This window comes from Protopterus annectens, chromosome 3.part1, assembly GCF_019279795.1.
Source record: "Protopterus annectens isolate FY-2018-M chromosome 3.part1, PAN1.0, whole genome shotgun sequence".
NCBI classification, from domain to species: domain Eukaryota; kingdom Metazoa; phylum Chordata; order Ceratodontiformes; family Protopteridae; genus Protopterus; species Protopterus annectens.
Genome location: NC_056732.1, coordinates 200,720,868 through 200,732,933, shown reverse-complemented (window position 1 = coordinate 200,732,933; position 12,066 = coordinate 200,720,868). Strand labels below are relative to the sequence as shown.

Genomic DNA, 12,066 nt, shown 5'->3' with positions numbered 1-12,066 from the left:
ATTCTTGAAGGACATAGTACAGTTTTGTACCTACCATAAATGTAGATGTCCGATAGACATGCAACTGCAGTCGGATTTTCCCACCCTCCATACCCCTCTATGCCTAGGGTCCACTCCTATCCCTGTTTCTCTTAGCTGGGGTTATCTGTTATGGTGTATTTGTTTTATTACTCATTTATTTGTTTGGAATCCTGTTTTTGTCTTCCAATTTGATTACAGCCTTCCTTGGAGGGCACCTGGCATCTGGGGCAAGAAACACTGAAGAAAATGGAGTCGGCTGATGCTTATGTACTCCAGCCGCTCTGACGTCGGATAGAAATGCGACATCAGCCGACGTCGGACCCAGACTTTGGAATCCGGCCGACCGAGGGCTGCCTGAGGCAGGACAACCCACATGTTATGACTGCAGTTGCATGTCTATCGAACATCTACATTTATGGTAGGTACAAAACTGTACTTTTCTCAGTTTCTGTATTATCTTTTGTTTAGTCTCTTCCCAGATATCCTTAGCTGACATACCAAACTACTTTTTAATCTATACTCCTAAGTACTTAATTTTATCATCTCCCCATAAATATAGGTATTGCTGAACCAATTCATGTGTGGGTGCATGGCATGCCACTATTGCCTTTGTTTTAGCTTCATTTATTTTGTATCTCAAAAAGATTTGAAACTCTCTCAGAATGTTCCACAATATTGAACTGTCCTTTTCTGGTTGTATCAGGTATAAAGTATCATAATCTGCAAATAGAGCCAGCTTTTCATGACTGACTTACCAGTTATATCCTTGAATGTCCGAGTCCCTTATTTTCTTTGCCAGTGGTTCTAAATATAATGCAAATAACAGAGGGGAAAGAGGACACCTCTGCCTGATTCCTCAACTCAAGCAGAAATTATCAGAAATGAACCCACCCACTTCAATTTTCGCCTCTGATCCCTCATGTACCTTCCTAGTCAACCTTATAATTTTATCAGTGAATGCAAATACTTCAACTGCCCTGCTCATAAAGTCCCGGTTTACTGTGTCAGATGCTTTATCTGCATCAAGACCCACTAACAACAGTGGTATTTTCTTACATTCTGCTTCCCTCTGGATCACAAATGTTCTGTTAATATTGTCAAATGTTTGCTTCCCCACTAGAAAATCCATATCTATCAATTTTAGCATCGCTTTAGCCATTACTATAGCCATTATAGATATAAACAGTTTATAATCATGGTTTAGTATTGAAATGGGCCTGTATGAAGCTGGATCTAATGGGTCTTTACCCTCTTTAGGTATTACAGCTATCACTGCTTTCTTCTAGGACCTTGGTACTTCTCCTACTCTTAAAATACTGTTAAACAAAACCTTCCAGATATTTATAATTTTTTTCCCTCCTAACTTCCAAACTTTAACAGAAATGCCATCTGTTCCTAGGGAGCTTCTTGTGGATTGGTTTTGCATCACCATTTTTATCTCATCTCCTCGTATCCTAACTGTTAGTAATTGAGCCTCATTTACCTTGGCATATTTAATTCTTCCAAAAACATTTCCATGTGTACCTTTTCTTGGTTTCCATATTTCTCTGCTTTATACAGACTTTCATATAATTTCTAAAATATTTCTAATACCCCTCCAGGGTCTGTTGTTATCTTCCTTGTTATAGACTCCCTAAGCTTGACAACAGCCTTTTCTATGTTTGTTGCCTGAGTTGTTGTGCTAAAAGTTTTTGTGCTCTAGAGATATTATCAAAAAACAGTTGCTTAACAGCAATCTTTCTAAACTCATCCATGTTGTCAAGGTCATTCCTTATTTTTTTGTTTAACTTTTGGCAGTTGCTGTTCCTCATGTTTTGTGAGGTTACCCCATTCTGCAATAAAGTTTCAGTCCCTCTAAGCAATTCTTGTAACTTTACCATAGCTCCCTTTCTTTTATTTCCACCCTATTAAACTCCATTTTTAATTTTATCCCACTCATTAGCTATATTTTCAGAAGAAAGTTCTGTTTTCTCTAATAGCGCCTAAATAATTTCCACTACCCATTCCTTAAATTTCCTCCCTTTTCAACATATAAGTAGGAAAGCACCAGTGTCTCATTTTTATTTCGTTAGACTGCAGTGGTGGTGCTGCGGTAGTGTTGTCGCCTCATTGCAAGACGTTGTCCCGTTCGATTCTCAGCTAGAACGTCTTCTGTGTGGAAGCATACGTGAATGGGGCATGCCTTCGTTGAAGGTTGTGCGTCGGAGCTGGTAACCCGGTACGTAAAGATCCACTACCAATCATTAGCAGACCGGAGTTCCGCTGTGGCGACCCCTAACCGGGAAAAGCCGAAAGACACAAGACCCTGTGTTTTTATTTTAGTTATTATAGGCTCAAGATCTGAAATAGTTATTGGGTGCGTATCAAGACTTTCAATTAAATGCACATGTTCCTGTGAAATGTAAATTCTGTCTTACCTAGTACAGTTTTTCTACCTTGGAAATAACATGTAAATTCACTCTGAACTCCTAGTATTGAATTCATGTCTTCCATGCCAAACATTTTCATAAATTTCTTCAAAAATCTGCCCTCCTTTGTTATACTTTCTCTTCTGGGCCCCCCAGACACATCTTCATTGTTGAAGTCAGATTCTATTCCCTACCTATAATTTTCACTTCATACACTCTGATTTTTTGATGAAATACCACGGTAGTGGTGCTGCGGTAGCGTTGTCGCCTCACAGCAAGACGTTGTTGCGTTCGATTCTCAGCTAGAGCGTCTTCTGCGTGGAGGCATGCATGAATGGGCATACCTTCGTTGAAGGTTGTGCATCAGGGCTGGTAACTCGGCACGTAAAAATCCACTACCAAACATTAGCGGACCGGAGTTCCGCTGTGGCGACCCCTAACCGGGATAAGCCGAAAGACACAACAGCAACAATCTGATTTTTGATGAACTTCCTCAGTTGTATTGTTGTTTAGGAGAGCTGTCTTTTGTCCTAAAAATGTTTTTAGAAAGGCTGGCGTGAGCTGTGAAAACAGCTGTTGTGGCTGTGTGTGGCCGTATTCTTTTGTCTCTTTAGCTCAGGAAAGAGCTGTTTAGTTTGTTATAGTAGTGGCCATTGCCCACCGTAATCTTCTGTCTGTTTAGCTCTGAAAAGAGCTGTTGGGTTATTATGGTATTAAGGAGTTCTGAAAAGAACTATTGGTTATTTATTTATCATGGAGCTCTTCAAACAGCTTGTTAAGAATTGGTATTTAATAGGTTAAGTTACGTTAAAACAGGTCCCCTAGGTCCTTTTTCGTCTTTTGTTCAATGAGCTCTTAAAAGAGCCATTTACATTGGTAGGGAGGCGGTTTACGTTGTAGAGTGGTAGGGAAGCCCTGATAAGGGCTATTGTGTTCCCTTTCTATCTCGGATGCTTCATGGTGTCAATTTAGCGTACAGTCTTGTAGTCCGCCTTTCTTCCTCAGATTGTTGTCTTTTGTAGCCCTTAGAAGGACTTTTTTAGGACAAAAGACAGCTCTCCTAAACAGTACAACTGAGGAAGTTCATCAAAAATCAGAGTGTAAGAAGTGAAAATTATTTGTCCCTTCCCTCCGGGCAGGCTACCCTCCAAGTAAGGGTCATCACCTTTTTTCTGATTTTTATTCCCCACTTATAAGTAATATTCCTTGCTGAAAGCTGATTATTTCTCTCAGAAATTTCTTAAGCTCCATTGTAGCAATTTTAGGTGGAATATAAATACATGGCAGCGTAATCCTCCTCCCTTGCCAGTAGTCCCTTAGTGCTACAAATCAACCATTATTATCCTTTTTCTCCTCTTCAGTCACTGTTGGAGCTCCGCTTGCAATTAATATAAATGCTCCACTTTTTCTTTGTTCCAGGTATTCCACTAAATAGCCATTCTGAAAACTTTTCTTTATCAAATTCACATGTTCAGTCCTTTCCCTTGTTAATATAGTTCACTTCTCTTTCTTTTTTTGTATTTATCTGTGAGACCATTGACATTTAAAGATGTTACAAAAAGCATCATTGTGTTAAAAAAAAGTTATTCCCGCTTTATATGCATAACACCTTTTTTGTTAAATTTCTAGTTCCAGCTTTATTGTTGCATGCATACACTGTTTGGCGGGTTGATTTTTAATACAGTTGTTTCTTGCCTTATCCATTTGAGCCTATGTCTCATCTTAAAAACCTTTTTGTTTTAGTGAAAGCCCTGAAACAAAATAAACAACCCCGGCAATACACATCTAAAACCTATTAACTTAATACTACACACAAAACTATGTACATCTTCAGATATTGAAGTTTTACCCTCGTAATAGGAATGAGTGTCCCAAAACTTACCGCCAAACTCATAAAGGTTATCCATGCTAAGATGTGTAGTACAGTCTGTGCTTCTACTAAGTGCTGTCTGGTTTTTGTCTCATCTTTATAGCCCCTCCAGCTGAGAAAACACTTGAATGCTTTCAGAAAATATTACCTCCTAGTCATTTCTCTTTATCAGATTGTCTCCATGGTGACATGAGGACCAGATACAAGGTTGCTGCTAAGCATACATTTATATTAAAACTGTCCTTTTTTGTGCTAAATTTAACAGCAAAACCATTAATCACTGGGCTGGATCCCTCCAGTTACATTTAGATTCAGGTGAGGTTTAGTCTTTACACACTGTAGGATCCACCAGTTCCCATGCAGTTGTCCCCCCAAAAAACGAAAAGACAAACTCTAGACAGAGAAGAATGTGTGGGTGGGCAAAGACGACTTTGTATCCAAATCACCACCTTGTCTGTAGATCACTGATTCAGGTGAGACACCTTTGCATCCTCCTAGTCCAGTGCCTTTTAGGCCCATGTCCACTAGCCTGTCCTCTAAAGAGGCCACCATGACTTTGACCTATTCATCACATGCTGACACCAGACTGAAATTTGTTGGGTCCAAAGCCACTAAGCAGGCCACTGCTGCTGACACCAAGGTTCTTGTGTGACCGAGGGTGAGGCAGTATTCAGTTGGTAATAGTTTGGGTGTAATTACCTGAGAACTAGATCTTGGTTGAGACCACCTGTTGATGACTTGAAGTATTGTTACCCACTCACCAGGTTTTAAAACAAGCACACTAAAAGATTAGGAATAAAGATAATTGCTCAGAATGTCAGATCCTGACCGAAGCTAACATAGCAATACAATGTCACTTTCCAGAGGAAAAAAACAATCCATTTAAGGGTTTAAGCAGATCTTTATTCAACAATGGATGAGTGTATTTATTCAGACACGGCTAAAAGTATTCTACCCATTCAAGCAACTTTGGAATAAGTATTAGAATACTTCTCCATATTGTAGAAAGGACGTCTGTCTTATTCTAGTGTAAAAGTGCATATTTTTATTACTTCTGCCTGTCTTACCATGTATCGTCCTCCATATGCTCACCCCCCTCTGAAGCAAATCCTAAAAAGGAGTCTTACAGTTTAGACCACCCAGGAAGAGAGCGTGCACCCTCTTTGGACCTAAATTGTGTCCTGGGAAAAACTAACACTGGCGCTGTTTGAGACAGCAGCCTCAGTGCCACTCAATTTGATTAATTGGAAAACAACTCTGCTGCTGGCACTCACCTCAGCCAGGTGTATATTTGAGCTGAAGCTCTGATGTACAAAGAGCCATTCCTTATTTTTTACAGAGGTATAGTTTGGAGTGAATTTACATAACTCTTCCTTTCTTCTTGCCCAAAGCAGTATGAGAGGTCTCTCTGCACCAAGCTGTTCATCTCCCTTTATTTTTTTTCCTAGCCCACAGAACAGGGGGAAAGCACCCTGCACTCCTTATATGTAGACAGGCAACTAAGATTCTACCTACAAGGAACAAAATTCCCAAAACAGATATGACCAGTTGTTGATGGCATTTGCAGAAGGTAAATTGAAAAAAAAAAACAGTGTGGGAATGGGCCATTTCCCAATAGAAAGCCAACTGTATTACATTTCGTACTCTCTCCGTGAGAAGCCGATTCCTGGCAGAGGCTAAGCTCATTCAACAAGGCAAAAGCTACCTGTACAGCATCCCTAAAAAGGACACCTACACACCCACCATTCTGGAAGCCGGTACTTGGTCCTTGGTACACATCTTCACCAAATATTATCAGTCTGATGCTATTTCCAGAGATTGCCTTTGCCATTCTCCAGATGCCGCTGTTGCCAGCACAAAATACTCGCCAGGCTCCCCAGTAGAAAATCTTTGGGAGTATTCCTAAGACTTACTATGACAACATTGACTATGATGAACATAGTACATTTGTGTAGTTAATTTGCCATGATTGTAAATGTTTGAGTTGATTAGTGTTGCAGTGAATGGTAGTTTGTTAATACAGGCTAAAACAAGGCATCATAGAGTCAATGTGGAGTATAGTATTTCTAGATATGACATTTGTATGAGCACTATTTAGTTTGGTGTTTTACCTAAATATAGTTAACTGCCTTGTAGTGAGTTCATTTGTTGCATAAGGCAGATGCTTGCTTGCTGTTCCTATTAATAGTGCTTGGTGCTGTTTAAACTTAAAAGTATTAATGTTTTTACTTATTCTATCATTTTACGTTTCATGTTTTAAAGATTATTTTAGATGCTACTAATGTTTTAAGTTAAAGTTGATCTTTGCTTATATTATTTTCAGAGAGAGTCACCAATTCTGCTTAAACTTAGTGGCCTAGTCCTCTGTTTTTGAGTATACTAATTGGAGTAATTCTTCTTTGCAACAGATATGGCAAACATGTACATTTTGCTACGATCAGTCTCTAATGGTTTACCACGTATGATTCAGGAATTGCAAAACCATATTCTTGAAGAGGGTCTTCGAGCAACTAGTAACCTGTCTTTGGAAAATGTAAGTGCCATTCATGTGTGTACAGATTTCAGAAAGTAGGTGCAAGTCCTGTGTTAATTATGAAAAGTCTTACATTAATACTGATCTGTTTTGGCGCTGATTAGTGTTCTGGAGATGGCTTGTAATCTTGGTTAGCTGGATTTCAGTATATCTCAATATTTTTTTATTGCACTTTGTTAGAAGGGATACTGAATGAAGACATAACTTGCATGTTACGAGGCTGTCTTTTTTAATTAGTTCTTCAGTACCTGTGCCTTTGTTGTGGATTTTATCTACCACAAGGGTTGATCTGGGACTGCAGTATTTTGCATTTAAGAAGTTTCTACTTTGATTCTGGCTTATTGAAACAACTTCTGGAGGCAGAAAATACTTCATCTCCCACCCTTAACTTACCTGACTCGTTTGTTTTTCCATGTGCTTAGCTAAGCATATGTTTAAAAATGCAAACTCTTCCTTCCTATTTTGTTGAGTGCTTACTGCTTTCTTTGTGAATGTTGTAATTTGGTGTCATACATGCTAACTGTACTGCCTAGATTTTTTAATCATATGCCTGAGTTATTCTGTATAGATGCAAATTTATCTTTGTAATAAAGCCTGTGTAGTACTGTTAGCAGATTGTCTGCTAAATGTGTTATGTTTTTCTCACTAATGAAATTACTGAGTTAACTTGCACTTTGAAGTAGCAGATGCTGCTGCAAAATACTGAAAGGCTGTCAGCCCAGCTAGATAGAATTCTGTAGATAATTCTGTGTCATTATAAATATTAATATATTCCACAGACAGTTTTACAAATGTAAGAAAAACTGTGTTATGTGTTCTGAACTTCAAAATTGTAACCACAGAGGACCCTGGTGGAAGAAAGCTGATAAAGTAAAGCATTTTATGACTGGTTGATCTCAAAGCTCGGAGACAGGATGTCTGGATGAAGGAATTATTTCTGTTGTCTTAGGACAAGAGTTAATTGCTAGATTTTACATGTCTTATGTATTTTATTGATATGGCTTCCTGGCCAGGTGCAAGTTTACTAAGAGATGTAAATTAGTGTTTCTGGTAGTCTGGGAACCAGAGAAGTGTTAAGAATGATGTAATCTAAAATGAGTCAGCAGTGATGTATTATCAATTTAAGAGATTTCAGAGAGAAAGATATAACATTTTGCACTGGTCTTGAGAACTGACAACATCACCAGCACTTGCTTGCTCTGTATGTAAGTAGGATCTTAGACTTTAGTATTTCTGTTAGAAATAGATAGAAAATAGTAAGATTCGACTAGCTGTTTTCTATATTTATGTCAGACTGTCCTACAACATTGTTTTAAGGTTCCCATGTCTGAAGTCTTGACTAGCTCTGTGTTGAATGGAGGAGATTTGTCTTATGTTTTTATTATTTATTATTGATTATTTTTAAGCCTTTCAAGTGTGGCTTGTGTAGAGATAATTTAAGTTCTTAGAGTATATTGCATGTATTTGGCGATACTGTACCAGCCACTCCTAAGTAGCCTTCAAGTCTCAGTCACACTTACTATTTGGATAATAATACTGCACAGTAAAATTGTTCACCCTTTGGAAAGGGCCTTATAGTAGCTGATATTAGTGGTTGGTGGCAGTCTGTACAACCTTATCATCTGGGCAGAAAGGGGGCACAACTGGAGAACCTGTGCCAGCCTTCCCCAGAAGTGACTGTGTGTTTGTATTTAAATCAGATCTTATTTAAATCAGATCTTAAAATGTGTATGTGTCAGCTACTTGGGCAGGGACAAGAAACACTGGTTGGACAGAGAGGGTGCTGGAGGTATTAGCTTGACCACCAGGCTGAGATCTGGACCCTATAGCTGTGCCAGTGGGGAGTCTTATTGGGGATCTGGAAATAAAGGGAAAATCAGCCCCAGACTGACTGTGATCCCTGTGTGCTCTTAAGAGAAATTGTACTTTACTGTAAGTGTACTTGTTATCCTTCCCAATGTGCATGTCCCTCACTGGTGCTAGTGGTGAGCATTGAGGCTCCTGATTACTGGGCCAGCATACAGGCATGGCATATTAATTGTTTGGCAGTGGTGGGATAGCCACATCACATATTAATTGCTTGGCAGTAGTGGGATATCCACATCAGATATTAATTGTTTGATAGTGGTGAGTTAGCCACATCACATACTAATTGGCTTGTAGTGGTGTAGACATTGAATTCCTGTAGCTTGTGTACAATGATCACTGAAGGTGTTTATGCAGTCTAAATCAGCCACACAGTGAACATTCAGAGTTCAGATCACAATTGTTTTATTTCTTTTGTTAACTTAGTTAGTCAGGGAGAGCAGAGGAGTATGGCAAGCTGACAAGGACCTAGTTGGCTGAGATGTGCCAGGCTAAGGGACTGGTGCATGGAAACCTGACTAAGGCAGACATGATTGCATCTGTGGTCACAGCTGCACCAGAAAACAGCAAACAGAAGGATGATCAGGGTGGCTGTGGAGATGTAGAACACTCAGGGAATGGACAGCTCAACCTTTCTGCAGAGGACTTAAAAATCCGTCTGGAGCTGAAGAGACTTGAGTTGGAGGCCAGGCATTTGGAAATGGAAGCTATAGAGAAGGAGAGGCAGAGGCAGCATGAAAAGGAGATGCTCACTCTTCGCCAGAGTCATGGAGGTAATGAGGAAGGAAGTAACTGGACCCCAGAAGCACAAAAGGTCAGTAAATTTCTTCCGCAACTTACAGAGGGGGATAATTTTGATAGTTTCATTTATATGTTTGAGAGGTTATATAAACAGTATGATGTTGACCAAAGGCTCTGCGTACGGTTCCTGACCCCCTTACTCCATGGTAAAGCTGTAAATGTACTTCACTGCACAGGAAAGGGACACCCAGTACTGCTCATGGGTCTAAAGGACCCCATGGTGGGCCGCCCAGACTGCCCCAACAGAATCTGCCAGTAGCAGGGGAAGCCACTACTCCAGGTACACATCCAGGACCTAGGGTTAAATGTTTTGAATGCAACCAGTGAGGCCATGTGACATATAGATGTCCATGGAGGCAAGGTGGGGAACAAAAGGTGAGGGAAACAGTAAGTCAAAATGCCAACAGTAGTTTGTCTTGAGAAAACAAAGGTACCAAATTGCCATCCTGCAGATGGCCTGATAGGGAAGGATTTGGGTGAGGTAGTACCATGTGTTTATGCAGTTACACACAGTCAGGCTTCGAGACAAGCATGTGGGTCTGGTAGCCTGGGGGAGACCCAGACAGACTGCATACTTGCAGCCAGGACTGGTGAGGTAGTTACTATAGGGAGGGAGGTACTATATAGCAGTGAGACTGAAGGTGAGCCACAGCTGCTTGTGGGTACTGATGTTCTCTTGGGCAGAGTGACTGCAAAGGTAGAGCTGAATATTAGTTCCCAGGCTGACAGTGAGGCACCACTGTCAGAGGATGCCAGAATTCCTGTGGGAGGGGAGCTGGGAAAGGGTTACAAAGAGAGAGTTGAGACAGGCTCAGCTCACAGACCCCACATTGCAAGGCCTGAGGCAGGTAGCTAGTGAGGCTCCTGATTCTCAAAGGGAAGGGGGAATCTGTATACTGGGACAAAGGGTTACTGTATAGAGAGTGGACCCCTGAGGGAGGGCTAGAAGGCGAGAGAATACAGCAGGTTGATAGGGCCTAGAGCCTACCATCTGGCGCTTCTAGCTATAGCCAGTAATATTCCTTTTGCAGGTCACATGGGCATAAAAGGTACAAAGAGATATGTTATGCAGAACTTCTATTGGCCTGGAATTTCTAGAGATGTAACAGGGTACTGCAGGACCTGTGAGCAGTGCCAAAAGGTAGGCAAGGTGTGAGACAAGGTGAAAGCTCCTTTGATGCCTTTGCCTATGATTGAGGAGCCATTTCAGATGGTAGCTATGGATATTGTGGGGCCTCTGAATACCCCAAGTTCTACAGGGAAAAAGTATATCCTAGTGGTAGTAGATTATGCTACAAGATACCCTGAGGCTGTGGATTTGTCCTACATTGAGGCAGAAAAGGTGGCAAATGCTTTGTTAGACGTTTTCAGCAAGATAGGTTTCCCAAAAGAAATACTGACTGACAGAGTTGCCAATTTCATGTCAGACCTGCTGACTTGTCTGTGGAAGTACTGTGGGCTGAAGCACCTGAAGACCACCCCCTACTATCCCCAGACTAATGATCTTGTTGAGAGGTTAAACTCTACAATCAAGTCCATGCTATGAGCATTTGCAGACCAGTTTAAGAGGGATTGGGACAAACATTTGCCCCATCTGTTATTTGCTTACAGAAAGGTGCGCCAAGAATCCACAGGTTTTTCACCCTTTGAGTTACTGTATGGTCATAGGGTGAGGGACCTCTAGATTTAATTCAAGATGAGTGGGAGGGTGAGTGTGAATCCCACAAAGAGTCTGTTGTGGCATATGTCCTAAACCTCAGGACAAGGCTTAGGTAACTCATGGGTTTGGCCCAGGAGAACCGGGCAGAAGCCCACCAACAGAAAAGAGTCTGGTATGACAGGAATGCTTGAGCTAGAGAGTATACTGTAGGGCAGCAGGTAATGGATCTCATTCCTGTCAGACACAACAAGCTGCAGGCAGCTTGGGAGGGACCCTACAAGGTGGGAAGAAAGATAAGTGATGTTAACTACATAGTAGAACTGCTAGGCAGGGGCAGAAATTGTACCATGTTAACATGATGAAACCTTACCATGATAGGGAGGCCCTTGTGCTGAGTATTTGCCGTGGATTGCAGGAGGAGTCTGAGGGAGATCTGGTGACTGATCTCCTCAGTGAGGCTCGGGCTGACACCTCAGTGGAAGGGGTAGCAATGTCCCAGCAGCTATCTCCTACTCAGGTTTGAGTAATCTGAGCAGTTTTACACAAGTTTGGGAACATATTCACTGGGAAACCAGGGTGCAAACACCTGGTTCAGCACCAGGTGGATACAGGACCCCAAAGGCCTATTAGGCAGGCACCTTACAGGGTACATGATAGAGTCAAACAGACTCTGAGGGAGGAGATGCAGGAAATTTTAGAACTAGGGGTAATTCAAGAGTCCAACAGTCCCTGGGCCTCCCCAGTAGTGCTGGTGCCAATGAAGGATGGCAGCACCAGGTTCTCTGTGGAAACTATATAGTCACACAGAGTCAGATGCTTACTCCATGCCTAGGACAGATGCCCTAGAGCAGCTGGGTGGGGCTAAGTATCTTACCACCATTGATCTTACCAAGGGTTACTGGCAGGT

At 41.3% G+C, this 12,066-nt stretch overlaps 1 protein-coding gene across 4 annotated transcripts in view; it reads left to right on the top strand.

The window, feature by feature from the left end:
* The window catches only part of CUL2 (cullin 2), a 2,069,186-nt gene that overhangs the window by 1,259,858 nt on the left and 797,262 nt on the right, over positions 1-12,066 (top strand). For all 4 annotated transcript variants that reach the window (XM_044066711.1, XM_044066712.1, XM_044066710.1 and 1 more), the window contains one exon: positions 6,708-6,832. In XM_044066711.1, coding sequence (XP_043922646.1) covers positions 6,708-6,832 — 125 coding nt within the window. The remainder of the gene's footprint in view (positions 1-6,707; positions 6,833-12,066) is intronic.